Source organism: Panthera tigris, chromosome B1, assembly GCF_018350195.1.
Source record: "Panthera tigris isolate Pti1 chromosome B1, P.tigris_Pti1_mat1.1, whole genome shotgun sequence".
NCBI lineage: Eukaryota > Metazoa > Chordata > Mammalia > Carnivora > Felidae > Panthera > Panthera tigris.
Window position 1 is genome coordinate 96365240 of NC_056663.1, and position 18737 is coordinate 96383976.

An 18737-nucleotide genomic window follows, 5' to 3' on the forward strand; every position below is an offset into this window, starting at 1 on the left:
TCAATGCCAAGGTTTCAACTGTTAACTACCAAATATCACCTGTTAAAAACGAAACAAAATCCTAATGAGAATGTTTTATAGGCTTATTACAACTCAAATTCATGAATACAGAGGAATGGTTCTGTCTATTTTGGCTCAAACTGAAGTCAGCTAATTTGATCACTGTATTTGAATGCTCATTGTCTTTAAGTATTGATAATTTTTCAAAACAGTTCAAGATGTCCTAATTTGGATAAAATGTTTTCATACTTATTATATAAAAATTGAGCCCCAAGCTCATTAATATAGCTATCTAGGAAGTAATCATAAATATACTGAAAATTGGCCAAGAAACTCTAAGAAATCTTTATTTCTTCTTAAGAAAAATCTAATTAGTTACACTCTTTCAAACTGAGATTATTATCTGTTTATTCCAAAAGCCCAATTCTTTGGTGTACTGTTTCTAGTTGTTTTAAACTTAAGAATTCTGTATACTGCTAAAGGAATTAAAGCATCACAAACTTTGTGTTAAATAACTTTGTTATTTAAGCAATCTTTGTTTTTATAATCACAGTATGATTGGCTATCAGGAGGTGGATTTGGAAACCAAGTGATTTATACTTTTTCATAGAGTAAAAGTGTATTTTAATCATCCTATTTTCTACATACTTAGTTCATATTTGATTATAGGAAAACATTCTAATTTTCTATGTCTTTTCTAAAATAACTTCTAAAATAGTGGCTTTTTATTTTGAAAAAAAAAATTTTTGTCTAGTACTGCATATATTTCCATGCAGATTAAACTGAGCCATACCTTCTACCCCAAACTGTTAAGGAGAACATATTTTTCTTTATATTCAGTAAACAACTACATCATAAGGTTAAACAGCTTTTGAAAATATCATTTAAGTTGGATGAGTAGGAAAGCATACATCTTATCTTTGGATGTATTTAACTTATCAAGTGAAGTGTTATATAAATGTAAGAATTAGAATGTTATAGATCTAAAACACAGAACTCCATAAACTGATTTAAGAAAGAAGGGAAGATGTCAGATATATTAGTTCAGATGCAGAAAGGGTTATTTACACATTTGTTCACAAGTTTTGGAGTTATATAGCTCCTAACGAAGTGGGTGGAGATTTTCTTGTTAACTCAAGAAAGAGCTACGAACTCCCTAATGTGTGCTGTTGAAATACTCCTTCATAACCTTGATGCTCTCTTCCTGAAATGAACCTATATATTCAACCTATAAATGAAAACCAACTGATGCTTTAAAAAGAAAGTAATTACTAGTGGATATAATTAGTTCACTTTAAGAGTATTAAGACAAGGAGAAGTTTAAAGACTAGAAGACATTAAAAATATATTGGGTCTATATGATTTTTTTAATGCAAAAAAGGGACATCTCCCTCAAAAAGGATGAATAAAAATCCCTGCAAAATGCACTGCTCCATATGCTCCCCTTTCAGTGCAGACTACATTGTAGAAACAAAATCTCTCTTAAGAGAACTATTTGTGAGAAATAATGACTATCCCTAAAGATATTAAACTCTCAATTTTTACTATGTAAGAAAGTCATTATTAATTCATCTTAATATAAAGGTTTTAGCTTTGGGAAAAAGTGAGCCTTTCAAAATTTTAACTTAGGTTATTAATCTAGTTGATTGGCATGAAACACAAGTGCCATGCATGGTCTATGCCTCTCGTAGGTCTGAAAAGTCATTTCAGACTGCTCCCATACTTAAATGGTTTCAAGCCTCTGGACAGAACTGAACAACGTGAACAAGTCTGGTGATGAAGCACTGATTAAGTCTTAAAATATCATAATTTCACAGTCCCTTGTCCCATATAATATATATAAGAAGCACCAAAACTGGAGCCAAGATCTGAACAGGTAATGTAACAGCAGGAACTATAATTTAATCACATCATATCATATTACACTTATGTAACATTCTATGCCTGTTGATATGTGTAACATAGTTAAGTTTATTACAAGCATTATTTCCTAAGACTTACGGTATAAGTACTTCTTTTCAAGTATTACCGCTTATTTAAGTGTTTATCTATTTCTTAACATTATGTAAATCAGTGATAAATGTATATAATGCAGTACATTGTGCCATTTCTCCCAACCCTGTGTTCAGATATTAACAAAGTCAATTAAGAAAAACAAAACAACTATTAAAACTGAAACAAGGCTATCAACATCACACATGAACATCTGAGTCGGTCAATAGCATTTGCCCCTTAACATGAAGGTATTTTCATCAAAAATGCCTCATCTTTAGGCTAGTATTACGTTAGCAGCAGCTGGTCTTCAGGACAAATAGATCAGAAGTTTCAAGTGAAAATGACACTGAATTACTCTGAGGAAACATCAATCCACATTACTAATAAAAGATGCAAACTGCTGGTGTCACCTTAACATAAAAATTGTATGTTTTCCCTTTCAACATGTGATTTAGTTTATTTATGTGATGACAGCACTTTGGAGTTCTCATGGCACACCAATAAGATTATCTGTTTTAATATTTAAATTATAACTACAATAACTAGAAAAAAGTCAGTGCCTCCGTGGCTTTAAACCACATCAATTTCAATGTTTTTCAAAATGATGATGCAATTAAACCTATGCTTCTGCAATAGTGCAAAACAGTATCCTCTCCTAAATACAGGAGCTGAGGTTTATCCAAGTAGAAGCTTTAAATAAGGTAGATTGTTGCCAACTATATATCAGTCTCGCATATTTGATATAACATATATTAGGAAAGCTTAAACTGACTTATAAATCTATTCTCAGCTAAAGCTTCACATAAGCAGCAATGGAAATGAACAGAAGTGCACTCAATATAAAACACTTTTCAAAACTACTCCAAAAAACAAATGACAAAATGTGGTTAAGAACTGAACGTATGTTGTGTGTACCACATGTAAAAGGAAGAATGGACCTTGGTGATTGCTTGCACTGTCTGAATTATGTGAAGGTAAAATTAAGACTTAGTCCACTTCCATCTCTCCAGAAGATTTAGGATGCTGGGAGCTGTCTTTTGTCATATCTGGTTTAGTTTCAGTCCCACTCTGTCCATCCGTTGGTCCATTGTGTTCACTGTTAGCTTTTGTTTTGTCTTCAGCAACCTCTACTTTTGGTTTGGGCTTATAAATGATGGGGTTACAAAAATTATCCAGTTCCTAAAGACATGAAGAGAAGTGATTATATTAAAATTACTACAGAGTAAGTTACTATTAACGTTCTAAATTCCACATTAATGTGACATTCCTGAATTTATGTTAGCTCAGATAACCAAGTTTCTTCAAATACTTCAATGAAGCATTTACTTCTGGGTTAGTGCTTGTTAGTGCTGACAGAGAACTCTTCAATCTTTAATAATAATACTCCTTGTATATAATCTCCCTAAAAACTGGTTCTTCATAATTTAAATATAGTTTACTTAGGAAGAAATAATTTTTAATTTATTCCTTTAAATTACGCCTGATGCTCTGTTATGAGAATTCTGTCAAATAACACCTATTTCATAAACTGATATTTACACAAAAACAGCTTTAATAAGTGGAATTATAGAACTATGTTGAAGGAAAATAAGTCATGAATGTAAATGCAACTTAATAATTTAAAATAAATACAATGTATTTTCTCTGCCCTTATTTCTTTTTAACACAGAAATAAAAGACCATTAAAATCTTTCAAGACCAGTGTCACAGGGATTGGGAGAGGGAAGGAAAGACAGGGACTAACATCTTGGGGGAATGTTTTGTTTTGTAAACGTTTATTTATTATTGAGAGACAGAGCATGAGCATGGGAGGAGCAGAGAGAGGGGGAGATACAGAATCCGAAGCAGGCTCCAGGCTCTGAGCTGTCAGCACAGAGCCCAACGTGGGGCCCAAACTCACAAACTGTGAGATCATGACATGAGCTGAAGTTGGACGCTTAACTGACGGAGCCATCCAGGCACCCCACTGGGGGAGTGTTGTAGTGGCAAACTGCTCTTATCACACTCTATATTTCATCTGATTAGGAGTAAATTATTATAACTTTGTTGCAAAACTTTCTCAAAAGGAAAACACTTTGATTTGAATAAAAAAAAAATATCGTTTTCTTTAAAAAAAACCTGAAAACACACTGCATAAAAAAAAATCAGCCAGAATTTCATCTTCTACAGAGTAACATTAACATTTTGGGGAGCATCCTTCTAGATACATGTCCACGCACACACATATATACAAACCTACAAATCTATGAACGTGCTAATTTATATAGCGAGGTAACTTTTCACTCAGTATGTTGTACTCATCTTTATATGTAAATATAAAATCTTTATATCTAAATCTTTATATCTAAAAGATATACGTTGTACTCATCTTCATATCTAAAATCATGTAATGGTTGCAAAGTGTTGTACAGATGCTTCCATTTATCTAGTTTCTTACAGGTATTTGTGTCTTTCAACTTTTTGCTAATTTACCAGGAAGGTTATCTTCCTATACTTGTGTAATGATCAATTTAGGATGAATTCCTAGAATTATGATTTCTGGGTTAAAGGTACGTATACTTCCTTTAAATTTCTACACATATACTGATACAAAAAGAATGAAACAAATTCAACCAAGCTGCTCAGGGAAAACATCCGTTTCTTCACACCCTTGACAACTTGTGACAAAGATTATGAATGTAAACACACAACCATGACCAGTGAAAAGAAAAGATGGGTAAAGGAGAGTTAGTAGGATGAGTTATGTATGTTTTCTTTTGTCAATTGCTTCTCTGACGTCTTTAATCATTTTTCTACTTAAATGCTAGTTTTATTGTAAAGTTCATCTCAATATTTTTCACGGTGTTTTCTATGATAATCTTTGATATTTTCACTAGTAATGTTTTTTAGGCTGGAAAGTTTATCTCAGAAATAAGATTTTACCATAGAATTTTAGAGATTTCAAATGATGTCAAAAACCTACACTGCAAAGTTTTATAATGGAGATTTAGAAGTCTCATCCAGTCTAGAAAAGTCTGACATATGTAACAGTAAGAAGTTGTCACATTGCTTTATTTCACTGTGTAGTAAACTTAAAATTTAAAAACACAGCCTCATGTGACTAAATCAAGGAACAGAGATGTCCCACCTAGAAATCTTTTTTTTTTTTTTTGCAAAATTAAAATTTAGCCTTAAATTTGTTTTTCTAAGTTCTTTTGCAAGCTGATTATTGCTTAAAGTATGGCTCCCAATAAAAGCGTTTAATGGCTTGGGGTGCCTGAGTGGCTCAGTCGGTTGAGCATCTGACTCTTGATTTTGGCTCAGGTCATCATCCCAGGGATGTGGGATCAAGGCCCACACTGGGCTCTGTGCTAAGTGTGGAACCCGCTTAAGATTGTTTCTCTCTCTCTCTCCTTCTGCCCCTCTCCCCTGCTTGTGTGTGCTCTCTAAAATAAGAAAAAAAAATGTTTAATGGCTTGAACCCATTAAAAAGAAAGTTTCATAGTTACTTACCTTTGACTTTGCAACTATTTCGGAGACTTTCACCACAGGATCTTGAGTGAGACTTAGTTTGTTCTGTGCATTCATCTTACTATTCAGCCAATTCATGGCTTCACTGATATATTTTTCAACTTTTTCCACTTCAGCTGGATCTAAATGATCATATCTTTCATCCTATTAAAAAAAGGCTTTTACTTAATAGAAAATATTTCCATAAGCAACAATAATTTCCGTTTAAAAGATTTAGACTCTTATTGAACGTATACCTCCCACATACCCATGTGAAGAAGCCAGATACAAATTACACAAAACTGAAGAGACTGGGAGAAAGAAAAATATCAATGTGGGTTTTTAAAAGGAAAGTCTTTCTGAAGAAGTCAGGTTTTTTAAAAAAATGACTAGTGCAGAATATTCAAGGGAAAAGTACTTAAGAAAGAAGCTGCATGGAATTCAGTTGTTAGGGAATAAAGAGAAGTAGGGGAATAAAGGCATAGTGCAAGCTAGACAGAAAATTCTCAGTATATATATAACAGAACAACAGTTCTTGATAAAGAGAAGTACAAAATAAAATTTTGTCTGAAAAACACAACTACAGCTACCACATACAGAAAGTAATCTAAGAAGTCAGGGTTTAGGATGGTAATGAGAAAGAAATGGCAATGCAACAGAAAGAGGATCTCCTGATGGATTATAGATGGGACATGGAAAATAAAGAGAAAGGGAATGAAAGAGTACTCCAAAGCCAAAGAACTGGGAGAATGGGGATGTTGTGTTTTACAACTATAAAGCTTCATCACGTATTCTTCTTCTGCTTGTAGAAGACCCAATTTCTGGGTCCCCACATTTTTCTGAATTCCCTTCTATTTCATGGATCACATCTTATATTCCTTCCCATTCATCCCTTCACATGCATGTTTTAAAAAGATATCTAGCCCGAGCCTCTTCCCTGAATTCCCAACTCTATATCCAACTTCCAACCTGAATTTCCATTTATAAAGAATGAAATGACCACCTATGTTTCAAAATGATTACACCCTGATTACATCCTGATTACACCCCCACCTACTCCTCCCAGTTTTCCCCATCTCAGTAAATGGCAACTTCATCCTTCCAGGCCATATCCTTGGAGTCATTTTTGACTCCTCTGTCACATTTACATAAAATCTATCACCAAATCTTACAATGTGCAAACATCTGACTACTACTTTCCCCCTTCAATATGCAAGATTCAAGCCTCTATCATTCCTTGTGTTATTCTAATAATGTCTAAATGAGTCTGTTTCCACATCCTTTAAAAAATGAATCATATCCTGTTACTTGTATGTTCAAAAACCTCCAATGGGGGGCACCTGGGTGGCTTAGTTGGTTGAGTGTTCAAATTTGGCTCAGGTCATGATCTGATGGTTCATGAATTTGAGGCTCTGCATCAGGCTCTCTGCTGTCAGCACAGAGCCCACTTTGGATCCTCTGTACCCTTTTCTCTTTGCCCCTCCCTTCTTCATGCTTTCTCTTTCAAAAATGAATAAACATTAAAAAAAAAAACCCTCCAATCAATGGTTTCATATCTCAAAGCCAAACTTTTATGATAGCCTACTAGGCACTAGGTTCTAATCCCATTCCCATTGTTTTAAGCCACACTGGCCTCTTTGCTGTTCCTTCAACACATTTTCCCCTTGAGGTTTTGTAACTTGCTCTCCCTTTTTCTACAACTTTTCCCTTACAGTTATCTTACACCTTGAGCCCTCCCTTCAGTTCTCTCCTAACAGTTTATCATCTTATTAGTCTGCCCTTCTCACAAATCTCCTCCACCTTTGGTGGTTCCTTACTTTTTCAATAGTCCTTTATCCCTATCTACTTAAAAAAAATTTTTTATTCATTTTTGAGAGAGATAGAGTGTGAGCGGAGAGAAACAGAGAGAGAGACACACACACAGAATTTAAAGTACACTCCAGGCTGTCAGCTATCAGCTGTCAGCACTGAGCCCAATGCAGGCTCGAACTCACAGACTGCAAGATCATAACCTGACCTGAAGTCGGACATTTAACTCACTGAGCCACCCAGGTGCCCCCGTATCTGACTCCTTTGAAGTAACTTATTTACTGTTTACCTTTCCCTACCAAAGCATATTAGAAACAGGTTCAATGTTTTGTTTGATGCTTGTAGTTCCAGCATCTTGAACTGAAGACAGCACATAAGAAAAATTCAAAATCCCTGAATGTAGGTGAAGTCTCGTCTTGCTTTGGTGTCTTAAACCTGCATAGTCAAGACTGCTAAAGCCTGGGGAACATGGGGCCATGTATTGTTATGTGGATGTCCAGTGCCATATTTGAAATATTCTTGGTGTTTTTATTTGTCTGCTTCCGTCTTACCTTTCCATTATCCTTCTATTCTTTGTACGTGTATGGACATTTTGGACACTGACAGCGGTGGACACATTCGCAATCAGTGCCTGGATTCTTCTTTCTGGTTGGCTGGATTGTAATCTTATGTTACAAAATTTACAAATCTATTTTGTAAAGCAAGCAACCTCTTTTTACACATTGTGTAGTACAAAGTAGCATAGGTGATAGGAGTTTGTATGTTAACTTCAGACTGTTCAAGTTTTAAAATTTTTTTTTTTTTAACGTTTATTTATTTTTGAGACAGAGACAGACCATGAACGGGGGAGGGTCAGAGAGAGGGAGACACAGAATCTGAAACAGGCTCCAGGCTCCGAGCTGTCAGCACAGAGCCCGACGCGGGGCTCGAACTCACGGACCGCGAGATCATGACCTGAGCCGAAGTCGGCCGCCCAACCGACTGAGCCACCCAGGCGCCCCCAGACTGTTCAAGTTTTAATCCTAACTGCATCATTTACTACCAGTGTAATCCTTGACAAATTGCTTAAGCACTGCAGTTTTCTTATGATATATCCTTGTGAGATTAAAGAGATAATCCATGAAAAGTGTTTAAAATTCACTGTTTGGTAAACATAAGTTATTAAGATAACCTGCCTGAATCTGGTGCTACCCTCTCCTGCTTACTGATGCAGTTTTAACTCCCATGATAAAAACTGGGGAAATTATAGTGAATATTTATTCAAAGTAAGGGCGAGCAAACTTGTCCTGCAGGCCAAATCTAACCTGTTACTTGCCGTTTTTTTTCCCCTGCGTTTTTAAATAAAGTTATTTTGAAACACAGCCATACCCATTCATTTATGTACTGTATATGGATGCTTTTGCACTTCAATGGCAGATCTGAACAGTTAGCCTATAAAACCTAATATATTCACTATTTGTTCTTTTTTTTTTTTTTTTTCAACTTTTTTTTATTTATTTTTGGGACAGAGAGAGACAGAGCATGAACTGGGGAGGGGCAGAGAGAGAGGGAGACACAGAATCGGAAACAGGCTCCAGGCTCTGAGCCATCAGCCCAGAGCCTGACGCGGGGCTCGAACTCACGGACCGCGAGATCGTGACCTGGCTGAAGTCGGACGCTTAACCGACTGCGCCACCCAGGCGCCCCTATTTGTTCATTTAAAAAAAAGCCTGCTAACATCGAGTTTAGAGGAAAAAATGATAAGCCTAATTTTGTCATATCTTACTATTATATAAATATTTCCTTTTGGATGTAACTAAATATTTGAAGCTTAAAAACAGTCGGCAGGTTAAGGGTATATAGATTTGGGTGTGCATCTAAAAGAATAAAGGGTACAGGAGATCACAAATGTCTCATAGACTGGAAGACAGAGAGCAACCAAAAGCAAAAGAACAAAATAAAGTCTAGCACTGTCCAGTCTCCAAGAGGCCTATAATAAAAAAAGTTCCAAGAAAAATTCTCTTTCATTGTATCAATAATGAAATCTCTAAGAAGAAAATGCTAGATTTAGTCACTGGATTGAAGTGTGGGTTTTAGGTAATTTAAAGAGATTAAAGCAGCATAACTACACTGTATTTTAAATATATTAGTACCCTTTACAGTAATTTTCCAATAAAAAGATAGGGGTGCCTGGGTAGCTCAGTTGGTTGAGCATCTGACTCTTGGTTTCGGCTCAGGCCATGATCTCATGGTTCATGGGATTGAGACCCACATAGGGCTCTGCACTGACAGAGTAGAGCCTGCTTGGGATTTCCTCTCCCTCTCTCCCCACTCTCTCTCTCTCAAAATAAACAAATGTTAAAAAAAATAGTAAGTTTAGAGTACAAGGTCTCCGGAATTTGGCAGTAACGACTGCTACAGCTTTGTGGCTGAGAACTTATTGCCCCATCCTACCATGTACTATAAAACACATGCCATCAGCAGCAGCTTGCCCTGTGACTTTAATACCTTGTTTCTGTATGCTTCTATCACTTTCATGACAAGTTGAATCTTTTTTCCCAAGTCGTTTAAAGCTTTTGGTCTCTCTTCATGTTCCATGTACCTCATCTGAATAGGCTGGCCATATTTCTATTAAGAAAAATTTTTGAAAGAAAAAGTTATTAACCGAAAATGACTTTTAACAGAAGACAAGTTTTATTGGACCCTTACATGATGATGAATAGGAAAGAAAGCTGGCCAGATCAAAACATGGCTTCTCTATTTCCCTTACATGAAAATAAATTCCAGTGATTATTTCCTTATGCAATCCTACAGGGATGCCTAATGATTTATGTCTTTCATTTATTAAGATTACCACTTCTTCATTCCTGTCAAATCCAAAGGCAACACTTTTAATTCCTTCAAAGTTGTGTTGAAAATTTCCAAACCTATTAGCCATAAAGACATTATCGCATGCAGAATTTATGTGACACAGGTCGCAAATACTTCTATTATAACTCTGTAAGCAACATGATTACTAGTATTTCCAGATATTCAGTATTATCTTTTGAATATTATTTATGTTTGTTAATTAGATGGAAATCCTGGATCTGGAAGTATAGCACTTAAAAAAACAAAACCAAAAAACAAACCTTTGGCCCCTTGCCCCAAGTGCCTGGAATGTTAAAACAGCCTCCGGAATTTTGAGGAAAGGGATGCATTAGAAGAATGAATACCTATTTTCTTGTAGATAGTTTATGTACTTAAAAAAAAATCAGCTTATTTTAGAATAATTTTAGATTTTCAGAGAAGTTACAAAGGAAATAATAGAGCATCAAGTACTTCTCACTGCTTTCCTCTAATGTTAACTTCTTACATATCTTGTATTACCACAGTATATACAGTTGTCAAAACTAAGAGACCAACACTGGTACATTACCATTAACTGAACTCCAGACTTTAAGTGGATTTCATAATTTTCTGTTCCAGGACAACATATTGCATTTCGTCTATTTACATCATACATTTTACTGTAAATGTTTCTGAAAAAGGACCAAGTACTGCCAACTTAAAAGCCACCCCCCCCCCCAAATACTAAGGCCTGTGAAAACTTGTACAACATTCATTTCTATGGTTACTTATATATTTGGGGTGAAATAATCCTTTTTGAGAGCTGCTGGGCTTTTTAGTTGTTTCTACTGACTTCAGCTGCCTGGCTGTTCCTACTACCCAAAATACATACATTCTTTTAGGGAGATGGGGAGTAACACCACCACCAAGCTAAAATGTGATAAAGCCTAGTTTTGCTATAGATCAGCTTTCCTGGTTGCTAATTATTCTGTTTGAAAGTAGTTTACTGGCATGAAGACAGTTATAACTTTTGCAAGATACTTGCTTTTGCTTTTAAGTAACTTCTCTTATACTCTGCTCACCCAATCCTAAAGGGCTGCCTTTTCCCATATCCTAGGAACCCTATCAATATCATCTATGTATTTCCCTTGCTACTCAGAATGGCTCAGGGACCAGCAGCATCAGAACCTCTTAGAAGCTTGTTAGCAATGCAGTATCATGGGCCCACCACCTCATATATACCAAATCATAGTCTGCACTTCAATAAAAGCCCATGGCAATTCATGTGAACATTAAAGTACTGCTATGATGCACACTAAGAAGAAAAGACAAGTTCCTGTAATCCTTGTAATCTGAATTTAAAAGTATTTTTTTCAGGGTAGGGTAGGCAAGCAGAAAGAAAGGAGTAATAGTGATAGTTTCTTAAAATCATACCATTGACCTAGAAAAAGGAGACCTGGTTGCCACATCTCCATATTTCTTTGTGAAAGAAACTGGAATTTCTTCACTGGCCAGGTGTCCACATCAGTTGCAATGTGAAAATACAAAAGGGCAGCGTATACTCCTCAAAATCACGGCACAGTGAAGGGGGGAGAAGCAGAGAAAGGGTGTATCCTCCAATGGATAAGAAGGGATCAGGTTCACAAATCACTTCTTAATAACATTTCAGAAAAAAATGCCTAATGTAAAAGTGGTCACATTCCAGCCATCTGCTACATATTTATATCTGAGTGTCTGAATAAATATGATTATACATTATTTAATTTCAGTTACCATATAGCATTACTGACCTCTAAAATTGCTTTTAAGATTAGAGAACATTTCTTCTTACACATACCTTAGTATTTTCTAATGTATTTATTAAAAATAGACGATGTGCTTTTACATCACAATTTTTAGGAAAACAATGTTCTATTCAAAATTAACACGGACTTTAAAAAATTTACCTTTAGTTCTTGAAGCTTATCCACATAAATTTGTTTAGGTTGGTCCTCTCCTTCTTCATAAAGCCAATTTTCTGTATCTTCCAATATTGTAGACAGTTTATTCAAGTCCTAGTTATACATTGAAGAGACACTGACTGAAAATGCTCTCCTTAGAAGTTATCAAAGAAGGACAGACTATTTCTCAAGTATAAAAGATTAAATTTCAGATTTCTCTGGCTTTTTATTCATTAACATGTTTTTCACCATACTTCTGCAATTAGGAGACATAACTAAGAATCATTCCTAAATGTGGCTCAAGGGGATTGACAACAGTAACACATTTGGTATGTTTGTTTACATAATTCATATTAACACTGTCAAACAAATAGTTCTAATAAAAAATTATGTAATTTAGACTTACTTCTTGAGTGATGAATTTTTCATAGACTGTGCCCAGCTTGTCTCTAAAATCATATACATATTCTTCAACAGCATTCTTAGCATCATTTCTTTCTTTCTCTAATTTATCTTGCATTATCATCTTCCCCTATTCAAAATGTTCAGATTAGCTATTAAGAATATGCACAAGAGTCATCAGGGAAATGCATATCAAAACCATAATAAGATCATCACCTTACATCAATCAAAATGGCTAGAATCAAAAAGACAAGAAATAACAAGTGTGGAGAAAAAGGAACCCTTGTGCAGTGTGGGTGGGAAGGTAAATTGGTGTAATCACTGTGGGAACCAGTATGGAGATTCCTCAAAAAATTAAAAATAGAACTATATGATTCAATAATTCCATTATTGGGTATTTAGCTAAAGAAAACAAATACATGAATTCAAAAAGATGTATGCACCCCTATGTTTATTGCAGCATTATTTACAATAACCAAGATAGAAACAACCCAAGTGTCCATTGATAGATGAATGGATAAATAAGATGTAAGATGTGGGGTGTGTGTGTAATGGAGTATTACTCAGCAATAAAAAGTATGAAATCTTGCCATGTGCAACAACATAAATGGACCTAGAGTGTATTATACTAAACGAAACAAGTCAAATACTGTATGATTTCACTTACATGTGGAATTTAAAAAACAAAACAAATGAATAAAGAGCAGAAACAGACCCATCTAACTGATGGCCGCCAGAGGGGAGAGAAGTGGGGAGATGGGCAAAATCAGTGAAAGGGAGTAGAGATACATGCTTCAAGTTATGGAATGAGTAAGTCACGGGGATAAAAGGTACAACACAGAATATAGTCAATGGCATAGTAATAGTGTACAGTGACAGGTGATAGCTACACTTGTGATGAGGATACCATGATGTATAGACTGGTTTAATCACTATGCTGTACGCCTGAACCTAAAGTAGCACTGTGTATCAACTAGACTTCAATTAAAAAAAAAATGCATTAGGGAAATGCAAACCAAAACCCCTTTACACCTACTGGAATGATTATAAATCAAAGACATGGATAGTGTTGGTGAGGATGTGAAGAATTTTAAACCCTTGTACATTGCTGTTGGGAAAGTAAAATGCTGCAGTTGTTTTGTAAAAGTGTGGTGGTTCCCCAAGAAGCTAAATAAAGAATTACAATATGACACAGCAATTTCACTCCTAGGTATATAACCAAAGGAATTGAAAACAGGAACTCAAAACAGTTATTTTTATGCCAGTGTTCACTGCAGCATTATTCACAAGAGCCCAAAAGGTGGAAACAACTCAGCTGTCGACTAACAGATGAATGGATAAATGAAATATATATATAATGAAAAATTATTCTATTATAAAAAGGAATAAAGTTCTAATTCATGTTACAACATGGATGAACTGTGAAAACATGCTAAGTGCACTAAACCAGACACAAAAGGAAATACTGTATGATTACATTCATAGGAGTTTTCTAGAATAGGCAAGGTCACAGAGACAGAAAGTAGATAGAGTTTACCGGGGGATGAGGAATAGGGAAGAATAGTGAGTTATTAATGATTACAGACACACTGGGTTATGAAAAAGTTTTGGAAATAGACAGTGGTGATGGTTACATGAAATTATGAATGTAATTAATGCCACTGAATTGTTGTGCACTTAGTCGAAATGGCGTATTTTATCAGTTTAAAAGATTAGTAATGTGTAATATACCAAGTCACTGAATTGTACACTTTAAATGAGTGAATTGTATGGTATATGAATTATATCTCAATAAAGCTATCTTAAGGGTGCCTGGGTGGCTCAGTTGGTTGAGCGTCCGTCCGACTTCGGCTCAGGTCATGATCTCAGGATGAGCTTGAGCCCTGCATTGGGCTCTGTGCTGACAGCTCAGAACCTGGAGCCTGTTTCAGATTCTGTGTCTCCCTCTCTCTCTGCCCCTCCAGAGCTCATGCTCTGTCTCTGTCAAAAATACATGCACATAAAAAAAATAAAGCTATTTTAAAAACCAGACATAGTCTATGTCATGGTACATACTAGGGTTCAATTCCTTGGCTCCCCATTTATGAGCTTTGAGATCACAGGAAGGTCACTGAACCTCTCTAAGTCTCAGTTTTCTTGCCTTAAAACACAGAATACTTCTATCTATCTCTTAGGGCTGTTAATAAGATTGGCATAATTCACATGAAATTTTAGTATAGTGCCTAGCATATAACTCATGCTAAATAAATGTTAGCTCTGGGAGGGGATATAGTATAGTGGTTGCGATGCTGAGCTTTGGAGACAGACTACTCAGACCCAATCCAAAGGTTACTCTCTGGCCACTAAATCTGGTGATTTAGTCTACCTGTTCCTGTTTTCCTCATCTGTAAAACACAGATCTCTAACAGTATTTCTACCTCATAGGTTTGTTGTGAGGATTAATTAAGATATCAAAGTGTTTTAAACAGGTTAGCAAACATGATTGTTTTAATTAAAGCAAAGAAATAAATAATCTGAGGATTGTAATACTTGAACAAAATTTTCAACAGAAACACAGTATTTTAAACAGAAGACTACAGTGCACTGACACTTGGAATTTAAAATAAACATTTAAAAACTTAAGAAAAGTTTATACATTCTTAAGAATATTTATACACAGAATTTGCCATAGCTGCACTTGCCTACAATTCATTACTTTGGGAAAATAAGTCTCAAAACTGAATTACCTATGGTTTCCAGGAATGCTTGCTTCACAGAAAATTCAGCCTTTAATAGTTAATGAATAGACAGTATGGGTAGGTACTAAAAAGAGCAAGCACTGTAAAGTCAAAATATCTCAAAGAAATTCCTAGAATAATGTGCAGCAAATGGGAGAATATGAGGCACTTCAAAGAAAACTCACCTTTAATGCCAGCCAAGCCTATAGAAATTAGGGACTAGTACTTAAATAAAAGTTTTAAAGATAAAATTACTTCTTATACAATTGCTAGTCAAGAAACAAAACCCTATTCCTCAAAAGACTATAAAAATTAAACACACAGACATGTAAAGAAAATTTCAAGAATGACAACAGATCTTAAAAAGTATTAAATGGAAGTCAGAAAACATTTTGAATAGAGCCTTGACTTTTAAGAACAATACATTAGAAGAGGGGGGCTGCAAATACTTCCCATATGATGTCTGCTGGGTGTTACTGTTACACAGTAAAAGCAGGTAAGAGTCATTAGTACTGTTTATAGTGAAGACAACACATTTTTCACATAACTATGATGAAAGCTACACTGTACATCACATAATATACAGCTCAATATTTTGTCCAAAATAAAGTAGTTCAACGATTTAATAATTCTTTATGAGTTATGAACTAGTTCTAGGAGGGCCTGGGTAGCTCAGACAGTTGGGCAACTGACTTCACTTAGGTCATGATGTCACAAATTGAGTTCGAGCCCCATGTCAGGCTCTGTGCTGATAGCTCCGAGCCTTGAGCCTGCTGTGGATTCTGTGTCTCCCTCTCTCTCTGCCCCTCTACCACTCACGTTCTGTCTCTCTCCTACAAAAAATAAACATTAAAAAAAAAAAAAAAAGAATTATGGATTAGTTCCCCCAAACTGGGGCGGGGCGGGGGGTGGGGGGTGGAAATAATCACTGACCTCTACAAAGATTTTAGAATATACTACCACTTATTTCAACATCAACTCAGATTTATATACCTCATTTTCAATGTAGCTGTTGAGAAGATCTTGGCCCAATTGTCTACACAGGCTACTCTGAATAGGCAGATCAATACTCTTGACTTTTCCTTTTTTAATGGTCTGGTTTAATCGGTCTTGTTTGTCCGAGGAAGCTGACTGCAAAAAAAAAAAAAAAAAGTAAGAAGTATAAATTTCTAAAACTAGCTTAAAAATAGATTTAAAAAGTGATTTCACATAAAACAGAAATGTAAAACCAAACAAAACTATTACCCTTCTACTAAAGACTACTTTAATACAGATAGTATTTTCTACTGTGTACACTAAATCTTTCTACATAAAAAATACTGGGATGGAAATGCAAATTAAAATTATGAGATGCCACTTCATACCTACTAGGGATGACTGTAATGAAAAAACAACAAAAAGAAAACAAGAGTTGGTGAGGATGTGGAGAAATTGGAACCCTCATATATTGCTGACATGACTGTAACATGTTGAACCATTCTGGAAAACTGTTGGGCAGCTCCTAGGTGATGAAAATGCTGAGAAAATGATTGTGATAACAGTTGTAAAACTGTGAGTATATTGAAAACCACTTACTTGTACACTTGAATGGATGGATTGTATGGTATGTAAACTATATCTCAAGCTATTAAGCAATTAAAGCAAAAAAAAATCAAGTAAATCATATGTTTTCACTCATGTGGGATCTCAGAAACTTAAAAGAAGAGCATGGGGGAAGGGAAGGGGAAAAAAATAGTTTCAAACAGAGAGGGAGGCAAACCATAAGAGACTCTTAAATACAGAGAACAAACTGAGGGTTGAAGGCGGTTGGGGGGTGGGTAAATTGGGTGATGCGCATTGAGGAGGGCACTTGTTGGGATGAGCACTGGGTGTTGTATGTAAGCGATGAATCATGGGAATCTACTCCTGAAGCACAGAGCACACTGTATACACTGTATGTTAGTTAACTTGACAATAAATATTTTAAAAAATCAAGTAAAATAAAAAAATCTAGAAAAATGGGTTTCAGTTTGTATATTGCTTGAGAGCCCAGGAATTAAAATGGAACCTTTTAACCTCTGGAAAAAATTTATACAATTAACCAACACAGATTAAATTCTTAGTTTAGAAAAATCTGTTGAAGATGATATTTAAAGCACATTCATCTGTGCGACTGGGTCATGGTCTCCCTTTTATCAGCAATGACTGTCTTGTAAAATTATGACTCTCAAAAAAGTTACCCTTTAAATTTTTACTTTCAAAAATATTTTTGCACAAAGCAAAATATTTTATGATATGTAGCAAAATGCTTAGAGTGGTTAATTTTGAGATGCAAGGTTCTGCCAATTTAAGTTTTCTTCATTTAGCTTATTCCATTTCTTATTTTTCTGGGATTATATGGCTTTTAGTAACACAAAAAAATTACTGAAAAACACATCTTTTTTCCTACCAGAGAGATAATTTTACTTTTATTGTTAAGGTTCATTCTTTTAAAAATTCTCTATAACTCATTGAATTGTATTTACTCTGGTTGTGTCCTTCTATACTTTTCCACAGTACTAAGTTTTAAAATATCAAGTGTATTAAAAGCATGCATTATAAAGTGAATACATTAACTCGAAATAGCAATCTCAAAAAGACACCCCCATAAAAACAATAAAACACACCTTTGTTTTGGTTCCTGTATGATCAATTTCCTCTTCTGGGGTGTGTTCAGCATGACATTTTTGATGCCCTCCTTCTTCTTGGTCAACTTGCATTTTATCCTGGAAAGAAAATACATAATTTGTAATATTGGTAGTGTCTTCCTTATTATTAATAAACAGCATCTTAGAGTACAAACCTGCTTTGAAAAGTGTGAACATAGTAAAGTAGAAGGTTGTTTTTCAAATGAGAATACAAATAAACAGATTAACAGGTCAATAAAATAAAATGACCTATTTGATGCTATGTGAATGAATAGTTGCATTCACCTATAGGCAAATAACTACAAAATAAATGGAAAACTTCTCAAGTTAAAATTCACCAACCAAAAGTCACAAACGTAAGCTTACAAAAAGAACATTAAACGTGACATGAAACATGTTTATATGAAAAATATTTACAAATGTGAGAAAATAAAGATATAAAATACGTGTATTACATAAATTCAACTATATTTTTAAATGTAGTAAAATACTCAATACATTGAAACTGTCAAAGTAGAGGTCTCCGAATTAAAAAACTTCAAAGATTTTTTAACGTCTAGAAGACAAATTCTCAACCAAGATGACTGTCAAAATAGACTCTACTTGGTAAATAATCAGAAGGAATGGATTTTTCTGGTCTTTTTTAACCTTACTTATGACCATCCTCCTAAAAAGAAGAAAGCTTGGAATTCAGGAATCAGTATAATTTAAGTCTTCTAATATATCTGGAGTTAATAAGCAAATACAAAATACCCCAAAGGTGATCATGAATAAATGCTTATTTGTGCCAAAGAGAAAAATAAATTGGGAGATAATTTATACCAGCATTCTTTGTAGTTAAAAGGTCAATTATTAAAAAAAAAAAAAGGCCAATTATTTCTGGTATTACACCCCCACTTCACCCCTTGGCA

General features: G+C 34.9%; 1 protein-coding gene across 2 annotated transcripts in view; it reads right to left on the reverse strand.

Moving 5' to 3' along the window:
* Positions 1-1869: 1869 nt before the first annotated feature.
* HSPA4L (heat shock protein family A (Hsp70) member 4 like) overlaps positions 1870-18737 on the reverse strand; it is a 51406-nt gene continuing 34538 nt past the window's right edge. For both annotated transcript variants that reach the window (XM_007091811.2, XM_042983936.1), the window contains exons 14-20: positions 17806-17904; positions 16154-16291; positions 12448-12573; positions 12048-12155; positions 9781-9900; positions 5488-5649; positions 1870-3174 (exon numbers count right to left, since the gene is read on the reverse strand). In XM_007091811.2, the coding sequence (XP_007091873.1) occupies positions 2983-3174; positions 5488-5649; positions 9781-9900; positions 12048-12155; positions 12448-12573; positions 16154-16291; positions 17806-17904 (945 nt within the window). In that variant the 3' untranslated portion in view covers positions 1870-2982. The remainder of the gene's footprint in view (positions 3175-5487; positions 5650-9780; positions 9901-12047; positions 12156-12447; positions 12574-16153; positions 16292-17805; positions 17905-18737) is intronic.